A 27,534-nucleotide genomic window follows, 5' to 3' on the forward strand; every position below is an offset into this window, starting at 1 on the left:
TCAGTAATGTAATGTATGTACATAGTGAGTGCAGCTCTGGAGTATAATACAGGATGTAACTCAGGATCAGTAATGTAATGTATGTACACAGTGACTGCACCAGCAGAATAGTGAGTGCAGCTCTGGGGTATAATACAGGATGTAACTCAGGATCAGTAATGTATGTACACAGTGACTGCACCAGCAGAATAGTGAGTGCAGCTCTGGAATATAATACAGGATGTAACTCAGGATCAGTAATGTAATGTATGTACACAGTGACTGCACCAGCAGAATAGTGAGTGCAGCTCTGGAGTATAATACAGGATGTAACTCAGGATCAGTAATGTAATGTATGTACACAGTGACTGCACCAGCAGAATAGTGAGTGCAGCTCTGGGGTATAATACAGGATGTAACTCAGGATCAGTAATGTAATGTATGTACACAGTGACTGCACCAGCAGAATAGTGAGTGCAGCTCTGGGGTATAATACAGGATGTAACTCAGGATCAGTAATGTAATGTATGTACACAGTGACTGCACCAGCAGAATAGTGAGTGCAGCTCTGGAGTATAATACAGGATGTGACTCAGGATCAGTAATGTATGTACACAGTGACTGCACCAGCAGAATGGTGAGTGCAGCTCTGGGGTATAATACAGGATGTAACTGAGGATCAGTAATGTAATGTATGTACACAGTGACTGCAGCAGCAGAATAGTGAGTACAGCTCTGGAGTATAATACAGGATGTAACACAGGATCAGTACAGGATCAGTAATATAATGTATGTACACAGTGACTGCACCAGCAGAATAGTGAGTGCAGCTCTGGAGTATAATACAGGATGTGACTCAGGATCAGTAATGTATGTACACAGTGACTGCACCAGCAGAATGGTGAGTGCAGCTATGGGGTATAATACAGGATGTAACTGAGGATCAGTAATGTAATGTATGTACACAGTGACTGCAGCAGCAGAATAGTGAGTACAGCTCTGGAGTATAATACAGGATGTAACACAGGATCAGTACAGGATCAGTAATGTAATGTATGTACACAGTGACTGCACCAGCAGAATAGTGAGTGCAGCTCTGGAGTATAATACAGGATGTAACACAGGATCAGTACAGGATCAGTAATGTAATGTATGTACACAGTGACTGCACCAGCAGAATAGTGAGTGCAGCTCTGGGGTATAATACAGGATGTAACTCAGGATCAGTAATGTAATGTATGAACACAGTGACTGCACCAGCAGAATAGTGAGTGCAGCTCTGGGGTATAATACAGGATGTAACTCAGGATCAGTAATGTAATGTATGTACACAGTGACTGCACCAGCAGAATAGTGAGTGCAGCTCTGGAGTATAATACAGGAGGTAACTCAGGATCATTAATGTTCACTACGGATACTACAATGATCTTATCAATGTCCTCAATAAATCTTGGGTCCTTGTGCGGGCAGGAGTCATGGGGCATATAGGGCAATTGTATATTCTATATGGCATACTAGGGCTAATGCTCCTGACCCTGTTCAATGCGGATCTGATGAGCATTCGCTCTATTGTTTATCGGATGATGTTCACTTTATTTATCTTGGGGAGAACCTTCATTGGGTGACAGATTTAAATTGTTTATTGTCCGATATCAGGAGACATTGATAAGCTCACTGTATTGTCTTCTGGCACCTTCACATGGTCCCACTCCACCCACCGTGCGGGAACGCTGGCTTAGGCTGCTTTCACACTAGCGTCGGTACGGGGCCGTCGCGCTGCGTCGGCCCAACGTACCGACGCATACTGTGAAAAAAATGCCCGACGTGGGCAGCGGAAGCAGTCTTACGACGCTTCCGCTGCCCCATTGCAAGGTCGGGGGAGGAGGGGGAGGAGTTTCGGCCGCGCATGGGCGGTCGAAAATGGCGGGTTCTACGCACAAAAAAAACGTTACATGTAACGTTTTTTGTGGCGGCGGTGCGCCAAAACACGACGCAACCGTCGCACGACGGTTGTGACGTGTGGCAATACGTCGCAATGCGTCGGTAATCTTAGTCTATGGGGAAAAAACGCATCCTGCAGACAGCTTTGCAGGATGCGTTTTTTCTCCTGAACGACGCATTGCAACGTATTGCAAACGACGCTAGTGTGAAAGTAGCCTTACTCATCGCCCCGGCTGCAGCAGCATTTCCTTGTGCCTCCTCCCTCTCCTTTGTGCGCGCCGCACTGTGTTCCGGCAGTGCATCTAGTACACGCATGCGCACATTCACCTGCTCTTAAAGGGGCAGTGTGCGCACATGGCAAAGTGCCCCCAGCTGACAGCTGGGAGGTATTTTGTTAAAGTATTCACCATCAAGCAGTCTCCCAGTCAATAGCTTGGAGGCATATATAAGGCACCCTCCCCAATTGGGAGGTGCCTGAGCAACCCATATAGTTTAGTGTTAGGTGTGTTGGTGTGTACTGCTGTATGTTGCCAGGTCCCTGTCCCTGGTCTGTTAGTACCATTCCTGTATCCTGTGTTTCCATAGTCTATTATTGAGATTTCCCATCCTGTACTGTCCTTGTAGTTGTGTCTAAGTTAGACGTTATCCTGAAAACTGCGTCCGTGGTATCTGTACTGTCCAGTCTGCTCAGTCTGAACCTGACCCAAGTGGCCGTCCTGTCTGTACATCTAGAGAAAAAAGTGCCTGGCAGCTCTCACTGAGCGGGGGGCACATTCAGAGTCTCCAAAGAACCCACTTGGAAGTATAGCAGCATGTGAGACAAAAAACAAAAAAAACAGCGTCCATTCCAGGGTGTTCAGTTCCAGAATTAGTGTTTATTCCTCCATGAGATGAACAATGTTTCGACCCAATATAGGTATTCATCAAGCATAAGGGAACAAACACAGGGCAGGCCTTATATAGTGTTATATAGTGGGGTCTACAACAAAACACCAATCTCCGTACAGACCAACCCCCATATAAATATATCAAATACATTTCAATAAAAGGGATACAGCCCAACATGGGCACTTATATAGACAACTTGATATATTATAGAATAAGCAAACATTATTCCCCAAATTAACCACTCAAGCCTTATGTACACACAAAACTTATGATGATCATCCAATCCAAGGGCGGCATCATCGATGTCCTAGTTACAGAGATCCAATCAATGCACAGCACGTCATGAATATATAAATGACCCCCTCCGTGTATCCAATTAGAGGGTTCCCATCAAAGCGTGCCAAAATACAAGCTTCAGGGCATAACCAAGGCGTGCTCATAACCCACGGATTGCCACCAGGCACCCAAGTTGGTATGGAAACCGAGGTCCTAACCACACTAGCGTACCTTCTATCCAATGCACAAACGTGCTCACCATCCAATCACATGAGCCAGCCAACTCGCGTCATCAGGGAGAGGTCACAGTGAAGTGCGGATCTCTGTTAGCAGTGTCGGGGTTAAACTGTTCAGCTTAGAGTATCTGAAGCCTTCCTGCATGGATGATCTCAGCCAGGGCCGGACTGGCCATCGGGCAGTTCTGGCAAATGCGAGAAGGGCTGGTGCCAGTAGTGGGCCGCTGCGCGCCGACTCACCCTTCCCTACCCCAGCGTCGCCGCCGCATTCAACTATACCAGCGTCTATGACGCCGGTACAGTTGAATGCAATGATGGAGGAGAGAGCGTCACCTGACGCTCCCTCTCCCTTCATTCCCCGCTCTGCCTCTGACACTGCGGGTGCGCGCGCACTCACTGTGTCCCAGGCAGTGCAGCGGCAGCCGCCGAGACAGAAGCAGGAAGCAGGCAGCGCGGGCACGAGGAAAGGTGAGGAGCTTGTGTTTGTTTTGTTTTTTTACTGGACTGTGGGGCCATTGTCAGGGGGAGGAGAAGAGATGCGGGCTGTGCTATATACTACTATGTGGGCTGTGCTATATACTACTGTGTGGGCTCTGCTGTATCCTACTGTGTGGGCTCTGCTGTATACTACTATGTGGGCTGTGCTATATACTACTGTGTGGGCTGTGCTGTATCCTACTGTGTGGGCTTTGCTGTATACTACTATGTGGGCTGTGCTATATACTAGTGTGTGGGCTCTGCTGTATACTACTATGTGGGCTGTGCTGTATACTACTGTGTGGGCTGTGCTGTATACTACTGTGTGGGCAGTGCTGTATACTACTGTGTGGGCTGTGCTGGATACTACTGTGTGGGCTCTGCTGTATACTGCTAAGTGGGCTGTGCTGTATACTGCTACGTGGGCTGTGCTGTATACTGCTATGGGGGAGGCTGTGTTATGTACTATGGGGGGCTGCATTATATTCTATGGGGGCTACATTATATATTATGGGGAGGTGGGCTGTATTATAGTCTATGGAGTGGCTGCATTATACACTGGGGTGGCTGCATTATATTCTGTAGGGTGGTGGCTGCATTAAACTATATGTGGGCTGCATTATACTGTATCGAGGACTATGGGGAATACGTTATACTATATGAAGAACTATGGGGTGCATTATACTATGGGAAGTGAATTGTACTACATGGATGACTATGGCGGTGCATTATACTATATGGAGCACTATGAGGAGTAGTGTATTATGCTATATGAAGGACTATGAGGAGTGTATTATGCTATATGGAGGACTGAGCAGTGTATTTTAATATATGGAGGACTATAGGGAGTGTATTATACTATGTGGAGGTCTGTGGTGCACATTATAATATATGGAGGACTATGGGGTGTATTTTACTAAACAAGTAAAATGCTGCATATTCAGATTGTTTTTGCTGGAACAAAAATCATTGTTCTCAGCAGCACATCGCCAGCGTAAACTGTAGATGTGCTGCTGATAACATGATACTGGTGATCTGTTAGTGATCTATTAGTGATCGTTCTGTCCCATCATTATTCCTCAGCTGGTGGAAAGAGGCCGAGAAACAAGCGTTGAACAACTTCAGTATTGTTGATCAAACTCATTTAGCGGTGGAGGATATTCACTAAATTAAAACATAACTTTTAATAAATATATAAAATACTCGGGTCCTAACAAAACACATACATAAATAGTGAAACAAAGTGCTAAAGTGAACCTGGGAGATAATAAGAGACAATTAGGGTATATTGTGGTTGGTGGGTGGCCATAGCAGGGCTCACTTGGGGCCTGTCCTTGTGAGGACAGGAGCTCTTCAAGGGTTTACAGGGAAGACAGTGGTAATATTACATTCCCTACCCTTGGCCCGGTTTCCTTTTCGTTTTGTATTTATCTTGGGACCACCTATCCCTCAGAATTGGTGAGACTTCCTCCATTCGTCCGTCTAAATTGGTAAGACCGTTCCAATTTTTTATATATTAAGCATTGGTTCACTTTAGCACTTTGTTTCACTATTTATGTATGTGTTTTGTTAGGACCCGAGTATTTTATATATTTATTAAAAGTTATGTTTTAATTTAGTGAATATCCTCCATAGCTATTTCCATATTTATTCTGAGGGTTTAGACACGGCAAGTTTTATTACAAGCCTTAGCTGCTTTCCAAACTCATTTAGCGGCCTGAACTCAGCGCATGTAAATACAACCGAAATGCTTCTGTGTGATGTGCAATATGTTAGCATTTGGGGTCCCATTATAAACTTTGCCTAGGTGTAGGGCCTACTTTGCCTAAAACCGGCCCTGCCTACAAGTGTACAAAGATATTATACAGTCACCATGTGACAAGTGGGCCTGTGTAACATCAAATGCCAGGGCTGAATCTTAGTCCCAGTCCGGCTCTGATCTCAGCTGTTGATGAATATTGGCCACTCATCTCACCTATATATACTGTCCTCTGCCAATCTGGATTGCCAGTGTTAGCCTTGTCATGCCTGGTGTGGAGTGGAGGAGTCGGTTGTTGGGAGAGGCATTTGGAGTATTGTTCTGTGACTGCTGCTTGGACTTTTTGGCTGTTTGCAAATCCTCTTCCTCTCCTATTTGGTTTATATTCCTTTTCTCCTGGATGTTCCCCCTCCATTGTCTGTGAGTGTGGGTCTGTATGTTTGGTATTTCATTTATCCCTTTACGTCTTCCCTCGTTTGTCTGGATTGTGTATATACATACAATAGTCTCCACTTCCCTGGGTGTAGTAGGGGATCAGATATAGGGCTGATTCAGGAGTTCATCAAGGTAAGTGGCCTTGGCGTCTTCACCATCAGAAGTAATCTGGGGAGCAGTGATAGCTAGGGCAATCCTAGTGTTAGGGACAGGGAAGGAGCCTCTGGCCCCGGGTAATCTGACAACAGAGTCGTGACAGTTGTCCTGTCGCTTACACTTGGGCATTTTTATTTACAGGGGATTCGGAGATTGCTGAGCTGCAGCGTGAACACCTTCAACAAATGTCTCAGCTCCAAGCAGACATTGAGATGCTCAAAAGAGACGTAACTAGAATGCCTCCTCGGGGCGGCCATGGACCCCCACCCTTCCAACCTCCACCCTTGGCTCCTCCGCTGCCACCTCCTGTTCACCCACCTGGACAGCCTCTAGGTAGACCACAGCCTACCATTGCAATGGGGGGTTTGGTAAGTCGCCTAAAATTGTATTACATGTAATAATAACTGTGGTTGAAGATGGCTTTGAAGCGCCTTTCATATCAACGAATAAGAAAAAGCAACCTTGAATGTTATCGGAATGAATCCTTCATATTTCCTGAAAAATTTCAACATTCGCTGCTGCAGAACCTCATTGTGAAGAAGTTGATGCATGATATACAATCAGTGAATGATGGGAAATTGCCATTTCAAAAAGAGATTCTGCAGCAGCAGAGGTGTGAGTTATAAGGAATAGTGTGCACTTGCTATAAATTAAGAACATTAAAGGACCCTTAGTTTTCAGTCTCATCATTTGGCCACAGATCTGCTCGTTACTCTCCAGTAGGGGGCATGTTATCCCATTTTGAATTCTCTTCCCACAACCTGCTATACATTTATGATGGTGGAGGGTGGAAGTTTACCCACGGCACTATACATTTTCTCCTGGATAAGCCTGTGCCATCGGCAGTGGGTGCCTGCCATATATTAGCGAACTGATCCCAGGCATTTAACCGTTTACATGCTAGGTTCAATAGTGTCTGTGGTAGCTAAGTGGTTCCCTCTATAAACCCATAGGTGCTGCCACCGTGTGATCGCAGGATGTTGAAAAGTTCCCCAGGACTTAAAATAATAAAGTTTACAAAATACTTTTTAAAGAGGAAAATGCACGAAAAGTAAGCTGTACAATAAATTATATGTACCTGAAAATGGTGCATTAAAAATACAAGTTCTCATATGGCTACACAGACTAAATAGTCGTGGCTTTCTAGATGGAGATACTTCAAATAAAAAAATAAATAAACACTGCATCTTTAAAGTGGATGCGTAATCAGAAATTGACCGCATGTATTTTTAGTTCAGTTTCCTTATTAAAAAAAATAAATATTTGTAATTTTGCAATATCACAGTGGCCACCAGGGCTATTTTAGACTCGTGCTTCCTGTCCATTCAGGAAGAGTTTTCAGCAGGCTCCTTATCAGCAGAGGCAGGATTATAGCGACAGGTAACTCCTGTATACACAGCTGTTAACACAGGATTCATCAATCACAATATTCAATAGCTCTCCCTTCCTTCACAATGACTTTTGCACACGCTCATTCGATGCTTCGGTAGATGAGTCTGCTTATTGTTGCTAATCTACGTGTGCTGTTTCCTAAAACCGCAGGAAATAAGAATCTAAAAAACAAAGCCTCAGTGACCAGTGTGAAAATTGCAAGATTTTTATTCTTTATAAAGATTGTGATGCATTTGTCAGAAAAAAAATGGCAAAAAAAAAAACATTTAAAACAAAAAAGCTGATTTCAACAATAGTTCATTTCTGATGATAGAATCTCTTAAGGTCACAAAACTGCTGCGTTCTTGTATACATGTAATATCGAGCTGTCCTCAAGGAGGCGCTATTCTATGACCAAAATCATTTTTTTTTTTTTTTCAGGAATCTATGCGACCCCCAAGCCCCTCTACAAACAGACATCTCCTGGAGCCTCTGGACGCACTGGGACCGGCGCCATATGACCCGGTGTAAGGTCCTCATTGTACCTGTCTTTCTGTCTATATGTTACTATTTGGGAACAAGATGGATCATCCAGATCTGAATTTCCTCTATTTTCTGTCTCCGTCTTCAGCACCGAGTGACTGATGGTGAGTGTGGGACTTCTTGATTTGACACTGCAGTTTTGCGTTCTCTTTACACCGTCAGGGCCGGCTTCGTCATCTTCTACGACTTCATACTGGGGCTGGAGCCCACTTTTCAGAAGGTGCGGCTGATGAGCGGGCTGTATGGTAACGGGCACAGAATGGGGCAACCTTCTACCCTCCCGGACGCCCTCTGTGAGGTGTGGAACTCTTCACAACACCTGGCGAATAATCCCAGGGGAAACATCGCAATGTTACGGGCCAAGCAGCCAATACCAAGGTACCATCAACCAGTACAACCCAGTCTTTACTGGGGTCTTCTGTGATCAGGATGCCCACCGCAGGGAGCTTCCTGTGACCTCTATACTGGCAGTGAGATGTCATCTGTTACACAAATACCTGCTTCCACCCATTCTTGTAGAATAAGTCATTTACGCTACACAGCTTTGCATCCAATCATCACCACTCAGGATCTCCGCTTGTGGCCGCTGTGAAGGAAGATGCAGTCAACTGCAATGGAAGCGATATATTTGTCCCATAGAGAATTCAATGTATCATTGGTAGCAAACCCTCAGCTGTGCGACGTATAAGGTCCGGACTCTCTGGATGTAAGGATGCAGGAAACAGAAAACCTAAAAAGGATGAGAAAGCAACACACAAAGTGTACTAGAAAGCTGCTGAACTTTGTATAAAACTTTATCCACATGACATCAATGATTTTTTTTCCTATTATTTAGGGTTCGTCCTTCTGCCTCAATCTCTCTCGTCATGGAGTTTCAAGTTGCCGGAGGATTTAACACTTACGGTCAGGAGGTTCAGCACATGACGTCTTCTGGTTGGACAAAACTGGACCTGTTTGATCAGCATAACCAAGTCCTGAGCGGCCGGTGGAAGCTGCCAGTTAGAGCCCTGCCTCTCCGCCCAGGCCTGAGCACAGGACAACTCAACACAGTCCCTCAGGTAATAGCAGGCGTGAACTGGATATAAGAGGGGTGCACTGGATATAATGAGGTTGCACTGGGCATAAGAGGGGTGTACTGGATATAAGAGGGGTGCACTGGATATAAGAAGGGGCTCAGGATATAGAAAGGGTGCACTGGATATAAGAAGGTTGCACTAGGCATAACAGGGGTGCACCTGGAATAAGGAAGGTGTACTGAATATAAGAAGGGTGCACTGGATATAGAAAGGGTGCACTGGATATAAGAAGGGTGCACTGGATATAGAAAGGGTGCACTGGATATAAGAAGGGTGCACTGGATATAGAAAGGGTGCACTGGATATAAGAAGGGTGCACTGGATATAAGAAGGGTGCTCTGGATATAGAAAGGGTGCACTGGATATAAGATGGGTGCACTAGGATATAAGCGGCATATACATGGTATAAATGGTATAAAGAAGGTGTACTGAATATGAAAGGGTGCACTGGGTATAAGAAAGGTGCACTGGATATAGAAAAGGTACACTGGGATATAAGGAGGGTGCACTGGATATAAGAGGGGTGAACTGGATATAAGAGGGGTGCACATGGTATAAGGAAGGTGTACTGAATATAAAAAGGGTGCACTGAGTATAAGTGGGATGCACTGGGTATAAGAAAGGTATAAGATATAAGCAGGGTGCATTTGATATAAGAAGGGGACACAGGGTGTAAGAATGGGGCACAGGGTGTAAGAGGGGTGCACTAGGTATAAAGGGACATTGGATATAAGAGGGTGCTCTGGATTTAAGAAGAGTGCAATGGATGTTAGTAAGGTGCATTTGATGTAAGAATGGGGCACTGTATATAAGAAAGGGCATTGTATATAAGAAGGGAACATTGAATATAAGAATGGTCATTAGATATAAGACTGCTCTGGATGTAAGAGGGGTGCACTGGGTATAAGAAGGGGCATTAGATATAAGACTGTGCTCTGGATATAAGAAGGCTGCATTGAATATAAGTGGGGTTCACTCACTGGATATAAGTGGGGTGCAGTGAATATAAGAAGGATGCCATGGGCTCCAGCTTGCGTCAGGCACGTTGGGAGGTGACACTTCTCGTAATCTCTGCAGGTGGGAACAGCTGAACTTTATCTCCGTGTCATCAATGGGAGAGATGCCGACCTCCAGTCCATGGCAGAGATAGACCCCAGGAATTCCCTGCTCTACAGTTATCCTCCACTGGTGAGTATCCGTCAGTACTGGTCACTGCGGAGCAGTAGAGATGTAGAGGACCGTTCTCACCTTATTGCCTGGAGCTTAGTTAAACAACAACCGCTTTCTTTGTTTCAAGAGGCCCCTTATGGTAAACTTTTTTTTTCAGTGGATTGAGGGAGTCTAATATTTATACATTAAGGGTATGTTTCCATGTTCAGGATTGCATCAGGATTTGGTCAGGATTTTTCATCAGTATTTGTAAGCCAAAACCAGGACTGGAACAATTAGAGTAAAAGTATAATAGAAACACGTCACCACTTCTGTATTTATCACCCACTCCTGGTTTTGGCTTACAAATACTGATGCAAAATACTGACCAAATCCTGATGCAATCCTGAACGTGGACACATACCCTAAGACATTCCAGATATCTCACGCGGGAATGCCCTAAATGAATGTAATGAAAGTCCTTGTAATCTTCTGTTCCCCTGAAAAAAACCTGAATCCTTTATAAACGGAACAAAAAACGAATGCAAAATGGAACAAAAGTTTCTGTTTTTCAATGGATCCATGTTTGTGAAAAAGAAAAAAGCCCCCACTGTTTCTGTTTTGCATTTATTTTTGTTCAGTTTTTCAGGAATCTTTTTTTTACTAGATAGGTCTCCGAACACCTCATGTTCTGGGCATGAACAGTGTTAAAAAGAAGATCTGTTAACGAATGAATATCCATTATCATCGCTTTCCCAAACACTTCAATGTTTAATTAAAAAAATGACAGGATCAGGATCACAAAGTTGTGCAGGTTACTTTTTTTTTATCCAGCAGCTAAGAGACAGAAGAGATTTTATGACCCTCCTGTTCCTCTATTCAAATGACTGGATCCTGGAATGTTTTATTTACTTTTTTTAAGATCTTAAAACGAATCCGAAAAAATGGAAATAACTGCCGGACATGTGAACAGAGCCGTATACTCAGGCACGCAGGGTCCTCCACAGCGAGGGCTACTCTTGGGGCTTTCTCACATTAGCGTATAAATCAGATGAGTGCAATGACAGAAAACTTCACGTTGCACCCTGACCAATGTTGGTAAACGAGTCAGTGCTCAGCTACGAGTTTTTCCTCAGCTTGGATCCAACTGAGAAAAAAATGTCAGCGAGGATCGGATTGCACTTGCCAATGCAAGTCAGTGAGGGCAAGAAAAAAAATATCATGGCACACTGACTGCGTGTGCCATCTGATTTTTACACACCTGCCTCAAGGGAAACCCGACATTTCACCATTCAAATACAGTAAATTCACAGCCAGAACCGTCAGAATAGAATCGATATATAAGTAGAATAGATAGAAATATATCAGTGAGATATATAATCAGTGCCTTGCGTGTGTAGTTTACTGTACATGTATTTAGCTAATAAATAAATAAATAAATGCAAAATATGGCGTGGGGTCCCCCTTATTTTTTATAACCAGCTGAAGGAAAGCAGAGGGCTGAGAGCTGGTGTTATTATTCCGGGAAGGGCTGGATACCCATGGCTCTTTCCAGCTTATTTATATCAGCTCACAGCTGTCTGCATAGCCTTTACTGGTTATTTATAAGGAAGGACCCAAAAAAATTACGTGGGTTCCTCCCTATTTTTAATAACCTACAAAGGCTAAACAGACAGCTGCTGGATGATATTAATAGGCTGGGAAGGTGCCATGTATATTGGCCCCTTCTCAGACTAATAACACCAGTCCTCAGCCACCCCAGGAATGGTGCATCCATTAGAAGCACCAATTCTGGCACTTATCCTCAGCTCTTCCCGATTGCCTTGGTGCATTGGCAATTGGGGTAATGGTTTTGGGATTGATGTCAGCCGTGTAATGTCCGCTGACATCAATCCCAGGGGTTAGTAATGGAGAGGCGTCTGTCAAACCCCCCCCCCCTTTACTATCTCCATAGTCAAAAGAACTAACCAAACATAGAAAAGTCCTTTAATTGTAAAAGGCACTCCCTGACAATTACCCCTTTACCCATTTAATACCATTAAAACAATTAAATAATCCACATGGTCAGCCGTAAATCCATAATATGGAAGTCCAACAACGATCCCTGACTCTGCTACATCCAAAGGCTGTGATGAACAGTGACATCAGTAACGTGACCGCTCACCACGGCCGCCAGAACACACTGAGGGTAGCTTGTGAATCCGGCTGCTGTGCCAAGCGGTTACATCAGTAAGGTTATCGCAATTTACTACCAGTGAACTGCGGTAACCATACTGACGTCACCTCTCGCAGCGTGAGAACTGGCAGTAAATTTTCAGGCTACAAGCGGTGACGTCAGTAAGGTTACCGCAGTTCATCGGCTGTGACCTGCGGTAACCTTAATGATGTCACCAATCGTCACAGCAGCCGTATTCACATGCTACTCTGTGTTTTCTGGTGGCTGTGGTTAGCCGTCACGTTTAATAATCTCACTGGTCATCACGGCCTCCGGATGTAGCAGAGTTGGGAATCTTTGTGGGACCACCATGTGGATTATTATTTTTTTTTTATGGTATTAAATAGGTTAAAGAGGGTAAATGTTGGGGAGTGCCTTTTACAGTTAAAATACTTTTTTTGTGTGTGTTTAATTTATTTTGACTACAGGGTTAGTAATGGGGCTGTCTGACAGACACCTCTCCATTACTAACTCCTGGGCTTGATGTCACCGGATAGTAAACAAATGACATCAACCCAAAAACCATTACCCCTATTGCCAATGCACCAGGGCATTTAGGGATGAGCCGAGGCTCAGCGCCACAATTGGCACATGTAATTGATTTGCCATTTCTGGGGTGGCTGAGGGCTGGTGTTATTAGTCTGAGACAGAGCCAATATCCATGGCCCCTTCCTAGCCTATTAGTATTAGCCCACAGCTGTCTGCTTAGCCTTTGCTGGTTATTAAAAGTAAGGGGGACCCCTTGTCATTGTTTGGGGCGTCCAACCTTTTTAATTCACTTTTATATATTTATAATTAATTTGTGAAGGAATATAACGATGTGTCTTGACTCTTGAGATGACACTTTAAACATACTATGATTACATAAATGTAATATTAACTGAAAAAAAGAGCTTATTCTTCACCTACATGTTCTGCACACAGATGCCCGGTCCTGCTGCAGCCCCCATAGATAGTCCCGCGCCACAGCCGGCTCACCAGCAGCCCCCCAGCTCTTTTCATCTGGCGCTTTCACCGTACACTGACTATGTTGATCCACCGCCGGTCCAGGAGCTTCCAAATCAGCCGAAACCCAGTCAGAGGTGAGACGGTGCTGCCCGGCCTATGGTCTGCAGATAACATTCATCTGATGCCCCAAAACTGCAATAATGGACGTAAATCATCAAACGCCAATTTGATGCTGAATTTAGGAGAACATGGTGATCTCTGTAGATGAAGGTTCACAACAGACTGTTCTATTGATGTGAACTGGTAATGGGCTATCGCAGAACATCGGCCATCTCTGAACAACTAACCATGATGTATAAGCCGCCCTGCTACAGGAATCTCATAGGTGTTGGAAAAAGTGATAAAAATGCCCAAATTATCCAATAAGTATTTATGGTGATTGATGGGAGGTTTACACAGTGAATCAGTCCATAGTAGAGGGGGCAATGCACGAGGAATGGAGCACAAGGTGGACGCTAATGGAGAATGGAGGGTATTTTCGGCTAAGTTCCTGTGCCCCATAGTCCCTTCTCCAAGGTGGATATCCTCCGTGAAGCCTTTTTAACATTGAGGATCCCCAGAACAAAATATTACAATATAATACAAAATATGGAACTAATTCAGATCCAACCTAAATGTATCCGGACAATTAATGTAGACACCAGACCGGACCCTAAATCAGCTCAAGCCCCAGATCAGTCACCTAAATGAATCTTTTTTATAGATGTACTCAGACCCAAAAATTAATCCAGACCTCAGACTCTACCTACCAGAGGTGGAAGCTTCAGAACTCGCTGGTGTCTATTGGTCTAAATTTCTTTCTCTGGCTTTTTTTTTTATAGTTTTTTTTTTTAGTTGTTGTCACTGGTGGGGGTTTTCTCGATACTTGAACTATTGAGCGGCTTCCAAGCAGATGGTGGAGAGAAGATCACTTCTTTTAGCCACTTCACGACTTTCGGAAAAAAAAAGGTAAAAAAAGACTGAACATATGCACAGCAAGTTGTGTGGACATTGCAGTGCATATATATGTTCATTATTTAGGATTTTTTAAGCGCTTTTTCAGGCGGGTTCCTGTGCAGATTCACCTGAAAAAGACATTGTGTGCAGCTACCCTAACGGGGGTTTCAGGAGACCCCTATTCCTGGGCTGCCGTTTGTTGAAAAATAGATAAAGAAAAAAGCAAAAAAAAATATAAAACCTGTGGTTTACTCACCGTCCTGAGCAGCGCACATGTGACAAGTGTTTTGAGTGATCGGTGGGGGTCTCAAGATCCCGACCCACCCCAAACTGCAGGGTATATTAAGCTCAGGCACATATTAAAAAGAAATAAGATTCTAGCTGCTCTTTAAATCAAGACCCCACAATGAATCAGTTCCCACATCTGCAGTTATGGCAGAAAACTAGAGTAGCTGCATTGGCAAATGTACCCTTACTATAAGTATTCACACCCTTCCGTCTCGTTATTGATTATTGTGTCATTGCTGTAATTGTTGTTTTAATAAAAAAGATCGAACACTTCTGTCACCAGTCCGAGCTTCCTTGTGTCTTCCTGTATAGCATCCGGTTTGCTTCCTGGCTAAATATTATCTGGAAAAACTTCTACAGTGTATAATACATTAATACATGCAGGTATAATAGCAGATCACACATGCACTCCTCTCTTTAGGAGCAAAGAGTCTGTTCACACTGAGTTTTTTTCAGAAGTGTTTGGAGAAAAAACTTTCCAACTTTCCAATCAAAACTTAAAGTCAAGTTTTTAACAAATTTCTGCTCCAAAAACTCCTGGAAAAAAAAAAAATCAGTGTGAAAATACCCCTAGTCTATGTACACACGTTGTAGGATTTTGTTAGCATTTTTTTTTTCAGCAGCCAAAATCTGCTCTCTTGGCAGTAAAAACGCTGCTTTCCAAACTCCTGTTTTTCAGTGTTTTTTGCTACTTTTTTGTGGCATTTTTGGAGTGGAATACTTGTGTAATTTGTCTTATATGTTTAATAAAGTTAGTGTTATTCACCAAAAAAAGCTAACTTGCGATTTTTCACTTTATCATTACTTTCTAAGGCCGGCGTCACACTGGCGTGTTTTACGGACGTATGAGAGGCACAGAAAATACGGATTGCATACGGTACAATGATTCTCTATGGCCCAGCTCCTATCTGCCGTATTTTACTGATCCGTATTATATGGTCTTGTACGGCCGTAGAAAATCACAGCATGCTGCGTTTGTCAGGGTATTGCGCCAAAAAATCTGCCAATGAAAGTCTATGGGGGCGAGAAAAGTACGGATTACACATGGACCAGCAGTGTGACTTGTGAGAAATACGCAGCGGTGTTATAGAGAAAAGCCGCTATTCAGTGCAGTGTACAGTAAAATCACACTGACAGAATAGAATAGGTAGAATAAATGTGCACACATAGAATAGATTCTGCGCTAGATAGCAGAAAAGCCGGTAATTCCATTGCCGGCTTTTTCTTTCTCCTTCACAAACCCGACAGGATATGAGACATGGTTTACATACAGTAAACCATCTCATATCCCTTTTTTTATTACATATTCCTCTTTACTAATGTAACAAGTGTCTGTGTGTAAAATTTTGAAGCTCTAGCTATTAAAGGGTTAAATCCCGGAAAAAAATTGGCGTGGGCTCCCGCGCAATTTTCTCCGCCAGAGTAGGAAAGCCAGTGACTGAGGGCAGATATTAATAGCCTAGGGAGGTACCATGGTTATAGGACCCCCCCTGGCTACAAACATCTGCCCCCAGCCACCCCAGAAAAGGCACATCTGGAAGATGCGCCTATTCTGGCACTTGGCCTCTCTCTTCCCACTCCCTGTAGCTGTGGGATATGGGGTAATGAAAGGTTAATGTCACCTTGCTATTGTAAGGTGACATTAAGCCAGATTAATAATGGAGAGGCGTCAATTATGACACCTATCCATTATTAATCGAATAGTATGAAATGGTTAATAAAGCACACACACATTATTAAAAAGTATTTTAATGAAATAAAGACACATGGCGTTTTAATATTTTATTATACTCTCAATCCACCTGAAGACCCTTGTCACCTGAAATAAAGTTCAACAAAACAAACAACAATATCCCATACCTTCCGTAGTTCAGTTTGTCCCACGCTGTAAATCCATCTGAAGGGGTTAAATCATTTTACACCCAGGAGCTCTGCTAATGCAGCTGTGCTCCTGTCTGTAAAATTTGGTGAATTAATGCAATGCAGGGGAATGTCCTGTAGTTACCTCGAGTCGCGGTGATGCGCCCTCTGCTGGATGAACTTATATGGACTCGAGCCTGGGAACTTTTCAGAAAAGTCCGTAAAAATTGCATCCTCGCATTGAATAAGGAACAGTGTTTTGGGAAAATGACAGCTGCGAGACATGCATCCGTGGGGACTCGAACATATTTTTTGAGCACGCCAATGACACTCGGTTAGCACCCAAGCATGCTCAGATAACACCTTATCCCAACACGTTCGCTCAGCACTAGTAAGAAACATCAGTGACTGGGGTGCAACCACGGAGACTCTCGCACAACCATGATGAGGACTAGTCTGTATGGAGCAGTAGTCAGACATTTGCGCTGCTGCTTCATCCAAACACTATGGGCCAATTCTTCATATTGCATTATTTTTTATTTTGTTTATCTTGTATTCGGTGGCATTTTTTTTTTTTTTTGCACCAAGTTCATCAAAATGGCATACCCAGTAGTTCATGATTTTGTTTTTGTGCAAATTAAAAAACAAATATCCTTTATTTCTGTAAGTATCCAATTTTTGCTACATTTTTAGAGCAAAAAGTCCCATGTTTTTTTCGCAAAACAAAATTTCCCAGCGTACATAAAATGTTGCAATTTTTTCAAGAGTCTCAAATTATGGATCAAGCGACGACTTCTGGAAACTCTAAACCCTGTCCAAAATGGCAGAGCAGAAACACAAAAAAAAAACAGTAAACACATAAAACAGTTAAAAAAAAAAAAAAAAAAAGGCGCAAGTGGTAAAATAAAATGAACTTGGTGCAAACAAACAAACAATGGTGCAAATCAAAAAAACTCTGCAAGAAAACAGGCGCAAATGCAATAATGAACTGGGCCCTATGAGAAAACCAAAAATAGCAGAAAATAAATGTGTTTTTTTTTTATTTTTTTTTTAAGTAACACCCCTATAATTCAGTGTGCCCTTATTTACTGGGGTGAGAGCATGGGACATTACGTGCACATTATTCTCAGGAGTAAGGTCAGATTTTATATCATATAATCCATGTATTTCAGGGATGAAGGTGCAGGAGAGAAAGGAATAAAAGAGGAACCTGGAGCAGGGAGTAGAGTGGGTTTCATCATAGACAGAGTGACCGAGGCCCCCCCAGGAGATGGGACCCTGAGGCTGACCGGATACCACATGAACACTGGACAGGCAAGTGCAACAATGGAGGAGGAACATTTAGTAATATGTCTTATTAGGGGAATTTTCCATTTTTTGGACTTTTGTTTTTTTCTCCTTCTATTATTATTTTTCCATCAACACAGCCATATGGGGATTGTTTTGTTACAGTTTTTTAAATAATGTTTTCACGACTTAAATGGAGGCTCTGCTATGAAGTCCAATCACAAAGGATCAACGTGACAGTAATGGAGGCGCAACGTATGGTCGAAAAAGGTTAACACAAAAACAAAAATAATTATTGTCGTGTAACAATTCGGAATGCACTACCTAAAAATATGAAACTACTATAATACTGCCCCTATGTACAAGAATATACTATAATACTGCCCCTATGTACAAGAATATAAATAATATAATACTGCCCCTATGTACAAGAATATAACTACTATAATACTGCCCCTATGTACAAGAATATATCTACTATAATACTGCCCCTATGTACAAGAATATAACTACTATAATACTGCCCCTATGTACAAGAATATATCTACTATAATACTGCCCCTATGTACAAGAATATAACTAATATAATACTGCCCCTATGTACAAGAATATAACTACTATAATACTGCTCCTATGTACAAGAATATAACTACTATAATACTGCTCCTATGTACAAGAATATAACTACTATAATACTGCCCCCTATGTACAAGAATATAACTAATATAATACTGCCCCTATGTACAAGAATATAACTAATATAATACTGCTCCTATGTACAAGAATATAACTACTATAATACTGCTCCTATGTACAAGAATATAACTACTATAATACTGCCCTCTATGTACAAGAATATAACTACTATAATACTGCTCCTATGTACAAGAATATAACTACTATAATACTGACTCTATGTACAAGAATATAACTACTATAATACTGCCCCTATGTACAAGAATATAACTAGTATAATACTGCCCCTATGTACAAGAATATAACTACTATAATACTGCCCCATGTACAAGAGTATAACTAATATAATACTGCCCCTATGTACAAGAATATAACTAATATAATACTGCCCCTATGTACAAGAATATATCTACTATAATACTGCCCCTATGTACAAGAGTATAACTACTATAATACTGCCCCTATGTACAAGAATATAACTACTATAATACTGCCCCTATGTACAAGAATATAACTACTATAATACTGCCCCTATGTACAAGAATATATCTACTATAATACTGCCCCTATGTACAAGAATATAACTAATATAATACTGCCCCTATGTACAAGAATATAACTACTATAATACTGCCCCTATGTACAAGAATATAACTACTATAATACTGCCCCTATGTACAAGAATATATCTACTATAATACTGCCCCTATGTACAAGAATATAACTAATATAATACTGCCCCTATGTACAAGAATATAACTAATATAATACTGCCCCTATGTACAAGAATATAACTACTATAATACTGCTCCTATGCACAAGAATATAACTACTATAATACTGCTCCTATGTACAAGAATATAACTACTATAATACTGCTCCTATGTACAAGAATATAACTACTATAATACTGCTCCTTTGTACAAGAATATAACTACTATAATACTGCTCCTATGTACAAGAATATAACTACTATAATACTGCCCTCTATGTACAAGAATATAACTACTATAATACTGCTCCTATGTACAAGAATATAACTACTATAATACTGACTCTATGTACAAGAATATAACTACTATAATACTGCCCCTATGTACAAGAATATAACTAGTATAATACTGCCCCTATGTACAAGAATATAACTACTATAATACTGCCCCATGTACAAGAATATAACTACTATAATACTGCCCCTATGAACAAGAATATAACTACTATAATACTGCCTCCTATGTACAAGAATATCTATATATATAATTGTCTAAGGGTTTTTCCGTCTGTCTGTCTGTCTGTCTGTCTGTCTGTCTGTCTGTCTGTCTGTCTGTCTGTCTGTCTGTCTGTCCTGGAAATCCCGCGTCTCTGATTGGTCGAGGCCGCCAGGCACAGCATGGCGACGATGATGTCATAATGGAAATCCCGCGTCTCTGATTGGTCGAGGCCGCCAGGCACAGTATCGACGTAGATGTCATAATGGTTGCCTCGACCAATCAGCGACGGGCACAGTCTTCCGCGAATTTTGGAATCATCATTGTCCATATACTACGGGGACATGCATATTCTAGAATACCCGATGCGTTAGAATCGGGCCACAGTCTAGTAACTACTATAATACTGCTCCTATGTACAAGAATATATCTACTATAATACTGCCCCATGTACAAGAATATAACTACTATAATACTGCCCCTATGTACAAGAATATAACTACTATAATACTGCTCCTATGTACAAGAATATAACTACTATAATACTGCCCCTATGTACAAGAATATAACTACTATAACACTGCCCCTATATACAAGAATATAACTGCTATAATACTGCCGTTATGTACAAGAATATAACTACTATAATACTGCTCCTATGTACAGGAATATAACTACTATAATACTGCCCCTATGTACAAGAATATAACTACTACAATGCTGCTCCTATGTACAAGAATATAACTACTATAATACTGCCCCTATGTGCAAGAATATAACTACTATAATACTGCTCCTATGTACAAGAATATAGCTACTATAATACTGCCCCTATGTACAAAAATATAACTACTATAATACTGCTCCTATGTACAAGAATATAACTACTATAATACTGCCCCTATGTACAAGAATATAGCTACTATAATACTGCTCCTATGTACAAGAATATAACTACTACCGTATAATACTGCTCCTATGTACAAGAATATATCTACTATAATACTGCCCCTATGTACAAGAATATAGCTACTATAATCCTGCTCCTATGTACAAGAATATAACTACTATAATACTGCTCATATGTACAAGAATATAACTACTATAATACTGCCCCCTATGTACAAGAATATAGCTACTATAATACTGCTCCTATGTACAAGAATATATCTACTATAATACTGCCCCCTATGTACAAGAATATAACTACTATAATACTGCTCCTATGTACAAGAATATAACTACTATAATACTGCTCCTATGTACAAGAATATAACTACTATAGTACTGCCCCCTATGTACAAGAATATAACTACTATAATACTGCTCATATGTACAAGAATATAACTACTATAATACTGCCCCTATGTACAAGAATATAGCTACTATAATACTGCTCCTATGTACAAGAATATAACTACTATAATACTGCTCATATGTACAAGAATATAACTACTATAATACTGCCCCCTATGTACAAGAATATAGCTACTATAATACTGCTCCTATGTACAAGAATATATCTACTATAATACTGCCCCCTATGTACAAGAATATAACTACTATAATACTGCTCCTATGTACAAGAATATAACTACTATAATACTGCCCCGTATGTACAAGAATATAACTACTATAATACTGCTCCTATGTACAAGAATATAACTACTATAATACTGCCCCTATGTACAAGAATATAACTACTATAATACTGCCCCGTATGTACAAGAATATAACTACTATAATACTGCTCCTATGTACAAGAATATAACTACTATAATACTGCCCCTATGTACAAGAATTTAACTACTATAATACTGCCCCCTATGTACAGGAACATAACTACTATAATACTGCCCCGTATGTACAGGAATATAACTACTATAATACTGCTTCTATGTACAAGAATATAACTACTATAATACTGCCCCGTATGTACAAGAATATAACTACTATAATACTGCTCCTATGTACAAGAATATAACTACTATAATACTGCCCCTATGTACAAGAATATAACTACTATAATACTGCCTCTATGTACAAGAATATAACTACTATAATACTGCTCCTATATACAAGAATATAACTACTATAATACTGCCCCTATGTACAAGAATATAACTACTATAATACTGCTCCTATGTACAAGAATATAACTACTATAAAACTGCTCCTATGTACAAGAATATAACTACTATAATACTGCTCCTATGTACAAGAATATAACTACTATAATACTGCCTCTATGTACAAGAATATAACTACTATAATACTGCTCCTATATACAAGAATATAACTACTATAATACTGCCCCTATGTACAAGAATATAACTACTATAATACTGCTCCTATGTACAAGAATATAACTACTATAAAACTGCTCCTATGTACAAGAATATAACTACTATAATACTGCCCCTATGTACAAGAATATAACTACTATAATACTGCTCCTATGTACAAGAATATAACTACTATAATACTGCCCCTATGTACAAGAATATAACTACTATAATACTGCTCCTATGTACAAGAATATAACTACTATAATACTGCCCCTATGTACAAGAATATAACTACTATAATACTGCTCCTATGTACAAGAATATAACTACTATAATACTGCCCCTATGTACAAGAATATAACTACTATAATACTGCTCCTATGTACAAGAATATAACTACTATAATACTGCCCCTATGTACAAGAATATAACTACTATAATACTGCTCCTATGTACAAGAATATAACTACTATAGTACTGCTCCTATGTACAAGAATATAACTACTATAATACTGCTCCTATGTACAAGAATATAACTACTATAATACTGCTCCCTATGTACAAGAATATAACTACTATGATACTGCTCCTATGTACAGGAATATAACTACTATAATACTGCCCTTATGGGCAGGAATAATGTTGCCTAATAATAAGTGATGTTTGTTCCTGCAGGTAGTTCGCACTGGTGGGAAGGGAATGTCCTGCATTATGTCGGCTGTCAGCTCTTCAGTCCAGAGCGGCTGCTTCATTTTCGGAGAACAGCAGGTAGCGTCTACATGGCGGTATTATGTTGTTTCTTTGATGTGTGATAATACCGTTATTAGAGTAATCTGCACTCGGTGTCTTGGATACGTCTCACTAGCAATTTACAGGAAATACATATTGATAAAAGTTGTGGGCACAGTTTTAGGAAGAGACCCTCAGTGCCCCCTTTATGCGGTGTTCGGACCCCCATCTCTATCACAGGAACATTTCTCTGGAGATATTAGTGTGGTGAATGTTCCTGTATTACATAATGTACAGGAGAATGGCGCCCCTAGTGGCAAGTCCTCCTTCCCCCCAGTATCAGGTACATATGGTTGTTTTGCACTTCCAGGCGGTATTTGACAAGGTTGATCCGGAGGAGGATATGCTGCTGATGCTGCGGTTCTACCACTGGCCGGGAGGCAGCACCGCCTGGGCTCCATGGCAGTACCGGAAGAGTCTGCAGCCATTGCTGGCCACTGAAGAGTGGGCTGTAGCCTGGACGGTCATCAGACTTACCAGACGTGGAGCAGGTGAACGCGGGATTGTATCACACATCATAGGCTTAGATACACAATACTACACAGTATCACACATGATGGGCTTAGATACTTCAGAACAGCTGACGGTATCACACATGCTTGGATACATGGGCTCAGGGGACAGTATCCCATACGGTATAATGGGAGAACATGCAGTGGGCTCAGGGGACGGTATCGCACAAGATTGGCTCAGATACATCCTCATTGCTGATTTTTGATCTCCACCATCTTCAGGTTCTGCCGATTCGGGAAGCCGCCATATCGAGTGGAACACAGGAATTCACGATCTCCCCCTCTACCACAGTCCCGCGCCCCCGGTGGCCCAGATCTCTGCCATTGTGAGTTTCATGGCTAATAATCCGACAGATAGGAATCTGATGGAATCTATGTCCAGGCTGCGCTCAGCTCTGCTGCATCCCGGCCCGGGCTCTTCATGCTATTACCGAGCTGACATTGAGGTTCAATGCAAGATTTTTGGGCCCCGATACTAAATCTTTGCAACTAGACTATCACCATATTACTATCCTGCTAACAGAGCAGGGGTGCACTGTAAAGCATGGGGGAGAGGCACAACATACCAGGATCGAGTCGCTGTCACTGGTCCGTACACCTCATCATTCACACCCCAGTGTAATATAGCGCCATCTGCCTGTGTACTCAGGTCATTCTCTTCTTCGATCTTAGCGGTCAGACGGATACGGGGACATCTTTGAGCCGTACGGTGGCGCCAGGATAAAGCTCTACATGTTCAGCACAATTCCACCAGATTTCCCTTTTCCTGCCGAGACTCCAATTGCCGATGACGAGGATGGCAGCGTCCTCCCGGAGGTGAGATCACCCGTCCTCCACCTCTTGTATCCCTTACCTTGTTCCTATGGTGAGGAGTCTTAAGGCTTATTGTGGATGAAGCATTGCTAGGAGCTGGCGATCACCTAACCAACAAGAAAAATGCTCATTTGTCGGATAAAATTCTTTTTCCGTTTGTCAAAAGATCATCATTCTCGGCAGCACAGGGTCCTGTGTAAACAGGACTCGTGCTGCCGAGAACAATGGCAGCCTATGCCAACTGGACGGTCTATTACAGATCGGTCAGCACACATCTGAAGCACAGTCCACCCGTCAGTGTAAATGCCCCCGACTCCTCCTCCACTTCTTGTGTCTCCTCCAGACTGTAACCTCCAGTGGTCAAGAATGTTAAGATCCATTTACACCAACGAACCATCGGCACTAATCCACCGCCGATCAGCAGCTGGATTGCTGATCAGTGCGCGTTTAATATTCTGTTTACACCAGCAGATGAATGATCTGTTATCGGCAGCACAGGTCTTGTTTACACAGGATCATGTGCTGCCGAGAACGATGATGTTTGAGCAAACCCGAAGACCATTTCTCTCAATGAACGTGCAATTTGCTTCTGTGTCGGATGATTGGCGCCTTTTTTAGACAGAGACGAGTGTTGCTAGGACTGATTGTCCCGGATTTTCGCGCAGTGTAGATGAACCTTTAGGCTACGTTCACATGATGAGTTTTTTTTACACTACGTATTTTTGAAAAATGCAATTAACTTACTGAGTGCAGAAAATCTGCAACATTAAAGCCTCACCAAAAGCTGTGAACGTGGCCTTACTCCTGCACCACCTCTGGAGTAAGCTGCTATGGCCATGACATTGACTTTCCTGCCTGTCTCTTGTATAGGGCGTGTACATCCCTCACTCCCGGAGCGTCCCCCCTGAAGAGCCTTACCGGCCTAATGACACCATCAGGCTCTTCGTTGACGGCGCGCGTTTCCTACCAGACGCTGTGACGGTCACTCGGGTCACTGGACGGATATTCGACAGGAACTATGACCAGTAAGCAGAGACTCCAGGATGGTGCCATACTCGGCGGCCCCTCAGGGTGTCGCAGACCCCCGACCTCGTGATGTCACCTGAGCTCCAGGTGAAACCCCCAAAAGGACCAAGCAGAACCCTCGCCTGACGTCTTATTCGCGGCATCTCTTTTCCCAGGATCGGGCCGGATATCTGCACCGGGATCGATTTAACCAGCGACATTTTCCATCCGTCCTACAATTACACCGTAGAGATTAATTCTCCGAACATCGCACCCACCGCCACCCTGCTGCTAAAGGTACCAGAACACGGCGTAGAGGGGGTGGACACCCGGCTTCTGTCATTTGCGCAGTATTTGGGGGTAACAGCCCCTATATTGATTTTCTGTCCTTCTGTTTCCCAGGTTTATACCGTAGATCGCTTCACCAGGGATCTGGCGCTCATCGGTTGGGCAGCCATTAACCTCTTTGTTGAGTCTTGTTCCCTCGTAGCCCCAAAATCCGATACCGGAGACTTTCAGGTGACGTCTACATTTACATGGGCGAATGGGACAACCGCAGCGAGGCCTTCACCAGCCGCCATAGGGTCTTATATCATGGCGCCAGCTGTGGTGTAATGATCCGTTTATGGCGCCCTTACGCGCACAGTATAGCGGTATGTTTTGGGCACTACATATATGGTACGGTGTGTGATCCCAGTGGGCATTGTACACCCACACTAGTAAATAAAATACTGTGACAATATCAAAATGTCCTACGGTTAAAATAATAGTGCTATATTGTGACGGAGCGACACTGATACAATGTGACACAGCGACACTGATACAATGTAACGGAGAAGCAATGATACAATGTGACTGCAAATCATCCAGACCCGGTCCTGCTCATACAACTGATCGGTTTGTGACAATGTGTCAGTGAGAGCCAATTATCTGGAGTCCAGGAGAGGAGATACCTAATTGTCCTTTTAGAGAAACCAGGACAAGTGTTCATAGGATATGTCATTCCCCATGATCAGTGCCGCCACACACCAGATGAACAAGCAAAATGTTCGTTTGTCGGGTGTGATGATTTTGATGTTGGCACAAAAATAATTGTTCTAATGTTCTGATAATGATGATATGCAGGGTGATCAAACAGACCCATAAGGGCCACTACAGACCCCCCAGCTGTGTGAGCAGGATTAGGGCAAGGACTATTTCCCAGGCTGATGATCCCATATCTTCCAGGTCTCAGTAAATGAAGGTGCGCACCAGATCCGTGTCTACCACCTTCCCCCTCCCACTGACCAGCCATTCTCTGTGGAATCACTGACCGCATCAGGACGGTGAGAATGATGAGAGTTGTAGTCATAAGTAACGCACTAATGAGAGAACTGGCGATATATGATATTACCTTGTTATCCAGGGGGGAAGGGAGATATTTAGGGTCACTCATCCTATTAAAAAAAACATAATACTTTTTCCGTGGCTGATAACAGGGAACAATAAATTGTATTCAATTTTTTTTTTCTACTTTTGGACTAGGAGTACAGAAATTTTTTTTATCCCTGTAATATATGTCTTATGTTTGCCAACATCAGGCAGTGATCTTTACAATGCTGAGAAAATTGGACCAGAAAGAACAGCGGAAGCAATCACATCTATCATGGGATTAAGGGGGCTGTCCATTAAATAAGTGAATCGCCCTTGTAAAGTAGAAATACCACATTCACCTCCAGCAGTGTCGGCCCCGTCGGGTCTCCTGCATGAGCCCTGCAATCAGCGGCTGCTGCGCTCTCACCGCTTCCTACTGGCGGCCGCAGGGCTGGAGGCGCATCCCAATGTCAGCGAGCCGCGGCACCGACATCACTGCAGAAGGCGACCGTATGTTACTTCATTTTCCAAGGGGGGAACTACTTATTTTAGAAAGGGGTTTCCAGGAACTGCACAATCCTGTTATTAGGAAAATGCCCATTTCATGTTATTTCCCTTCCATGTTTGTGCAGTATCGTCCCCTGCGCCACATTATTACTCCGCATCATGAAGGCTGGAACCACAACCACCGCTATGGAGCGTCCTGAATACTCTCAGGGGGTGTACTTATCCAGCACAGCTCAGCCCACCGCAGGGGAGGCGCAGCTGTACCGGGCAATGGGGAACAGGTAAGATTATTACTTCACCAGCAGAATAGTGAGTGCAGCTCTGGGGTATAATACAGGATGTAACTCAGGATCAGTAATGTAATGTATGTACACAGTGACTGCACCAGCAGAATAGTGAGTGCAGCTCTGGGGTATAATACAGGATGTAACTCAGAATCAGTAATGTAATGTATGTACACAGTGACTGCACCAGCAGAATAGT

At 42.4% G+C, this 27,534-nt stretch overlaps 1 protein-coding gene across 1 annotated transcript in view; it reads left to right on the forward strand.

The window, feature by feature from the left end:
• Positions 1 to 27,534, forward strand: part of CCDC17 (coiled-coil domain containing 17) — a 57,093-nt gene that overhangs the window by 26,247 nt on the left and 3,312 nt on the right. Inside the window, exons 10-25 of the mRNA XM_077276620.1 lie at positions 6,289 to 6,515; positions 7,960 to 8,045; positions 8,224 to 8,439; positions 8,897 to 9,119; positions 10,215 to 10,325; positions 13,426 to 13,583; positions 17,766 to 17,911; positions 22,752 to 22,840; positions 23,172 to 23,352; positions 23,596 to 23,699; positions 24,046 to 24,189; positions 25,057 to 25,211; positions 25,368 to 25,488; positions 25,594 to 25,710; positions 26,419 to 26,516; positions 27,177 to 27,332. Coding sequence (XP_077132735.1) covers positions 6,289 to 6,515; positions 7,960 to 8,045; positions 8,224 to 8,439; positions 8,897 to 9,119; positions 10,215 to 10,325; positions 13,426 to 13,583; positions 17,766 to 17,911; positions 22,752 to 22,840; positions 23,172 to 23,352; positions 23,596 to 23,699; positions 24,046 to 24,189; positions 25,057 to 25,211; positions 25,368 to 25,488; positions 25,594 to 25,710; positions 26,419 to 26,516; positions 27,177 to 27,332 — 2,332 coding nt within the window. The remainder of the gene's footprint in view (positions 1 to 6,288; positions 6,516 to 7,959; positions 8,046 to 8,223; positions 8,440 to 8,896; positions 9,120 to 10,214; positions 10,326 to 13,425; positions 13,584 to 17,765; positions 17,912 to 22,751; positions 22,841 to 23,171; positions 23,353 to 23,595; positions 23,700 to 24,045; positions 24,190 to 25,056; positions 25,212 to 25,367; positions 25,489 to 25,593; positions 25,711 to 26,418; positions 26,517 to 27,176; positions 27,333 to 27,534) is intronic.

The sequence above is a fragment of the Ranitomeya variabilis genome, chromosome 8 (genome assembly GCF_051348905.1).
Source record: "Ranitomeya variabilis isolate aRanVar5 chromosome 8, aRanVar5.hap1, whole genome shotgun sequence".
NCBI classification, from domain to species: domain Eukaryota; kingdom Metazoa; phylum Chordata; class Amphibia; order Anura; family Dendrobatidae; genus Ranitomeya; species Ranitomeya variabilis.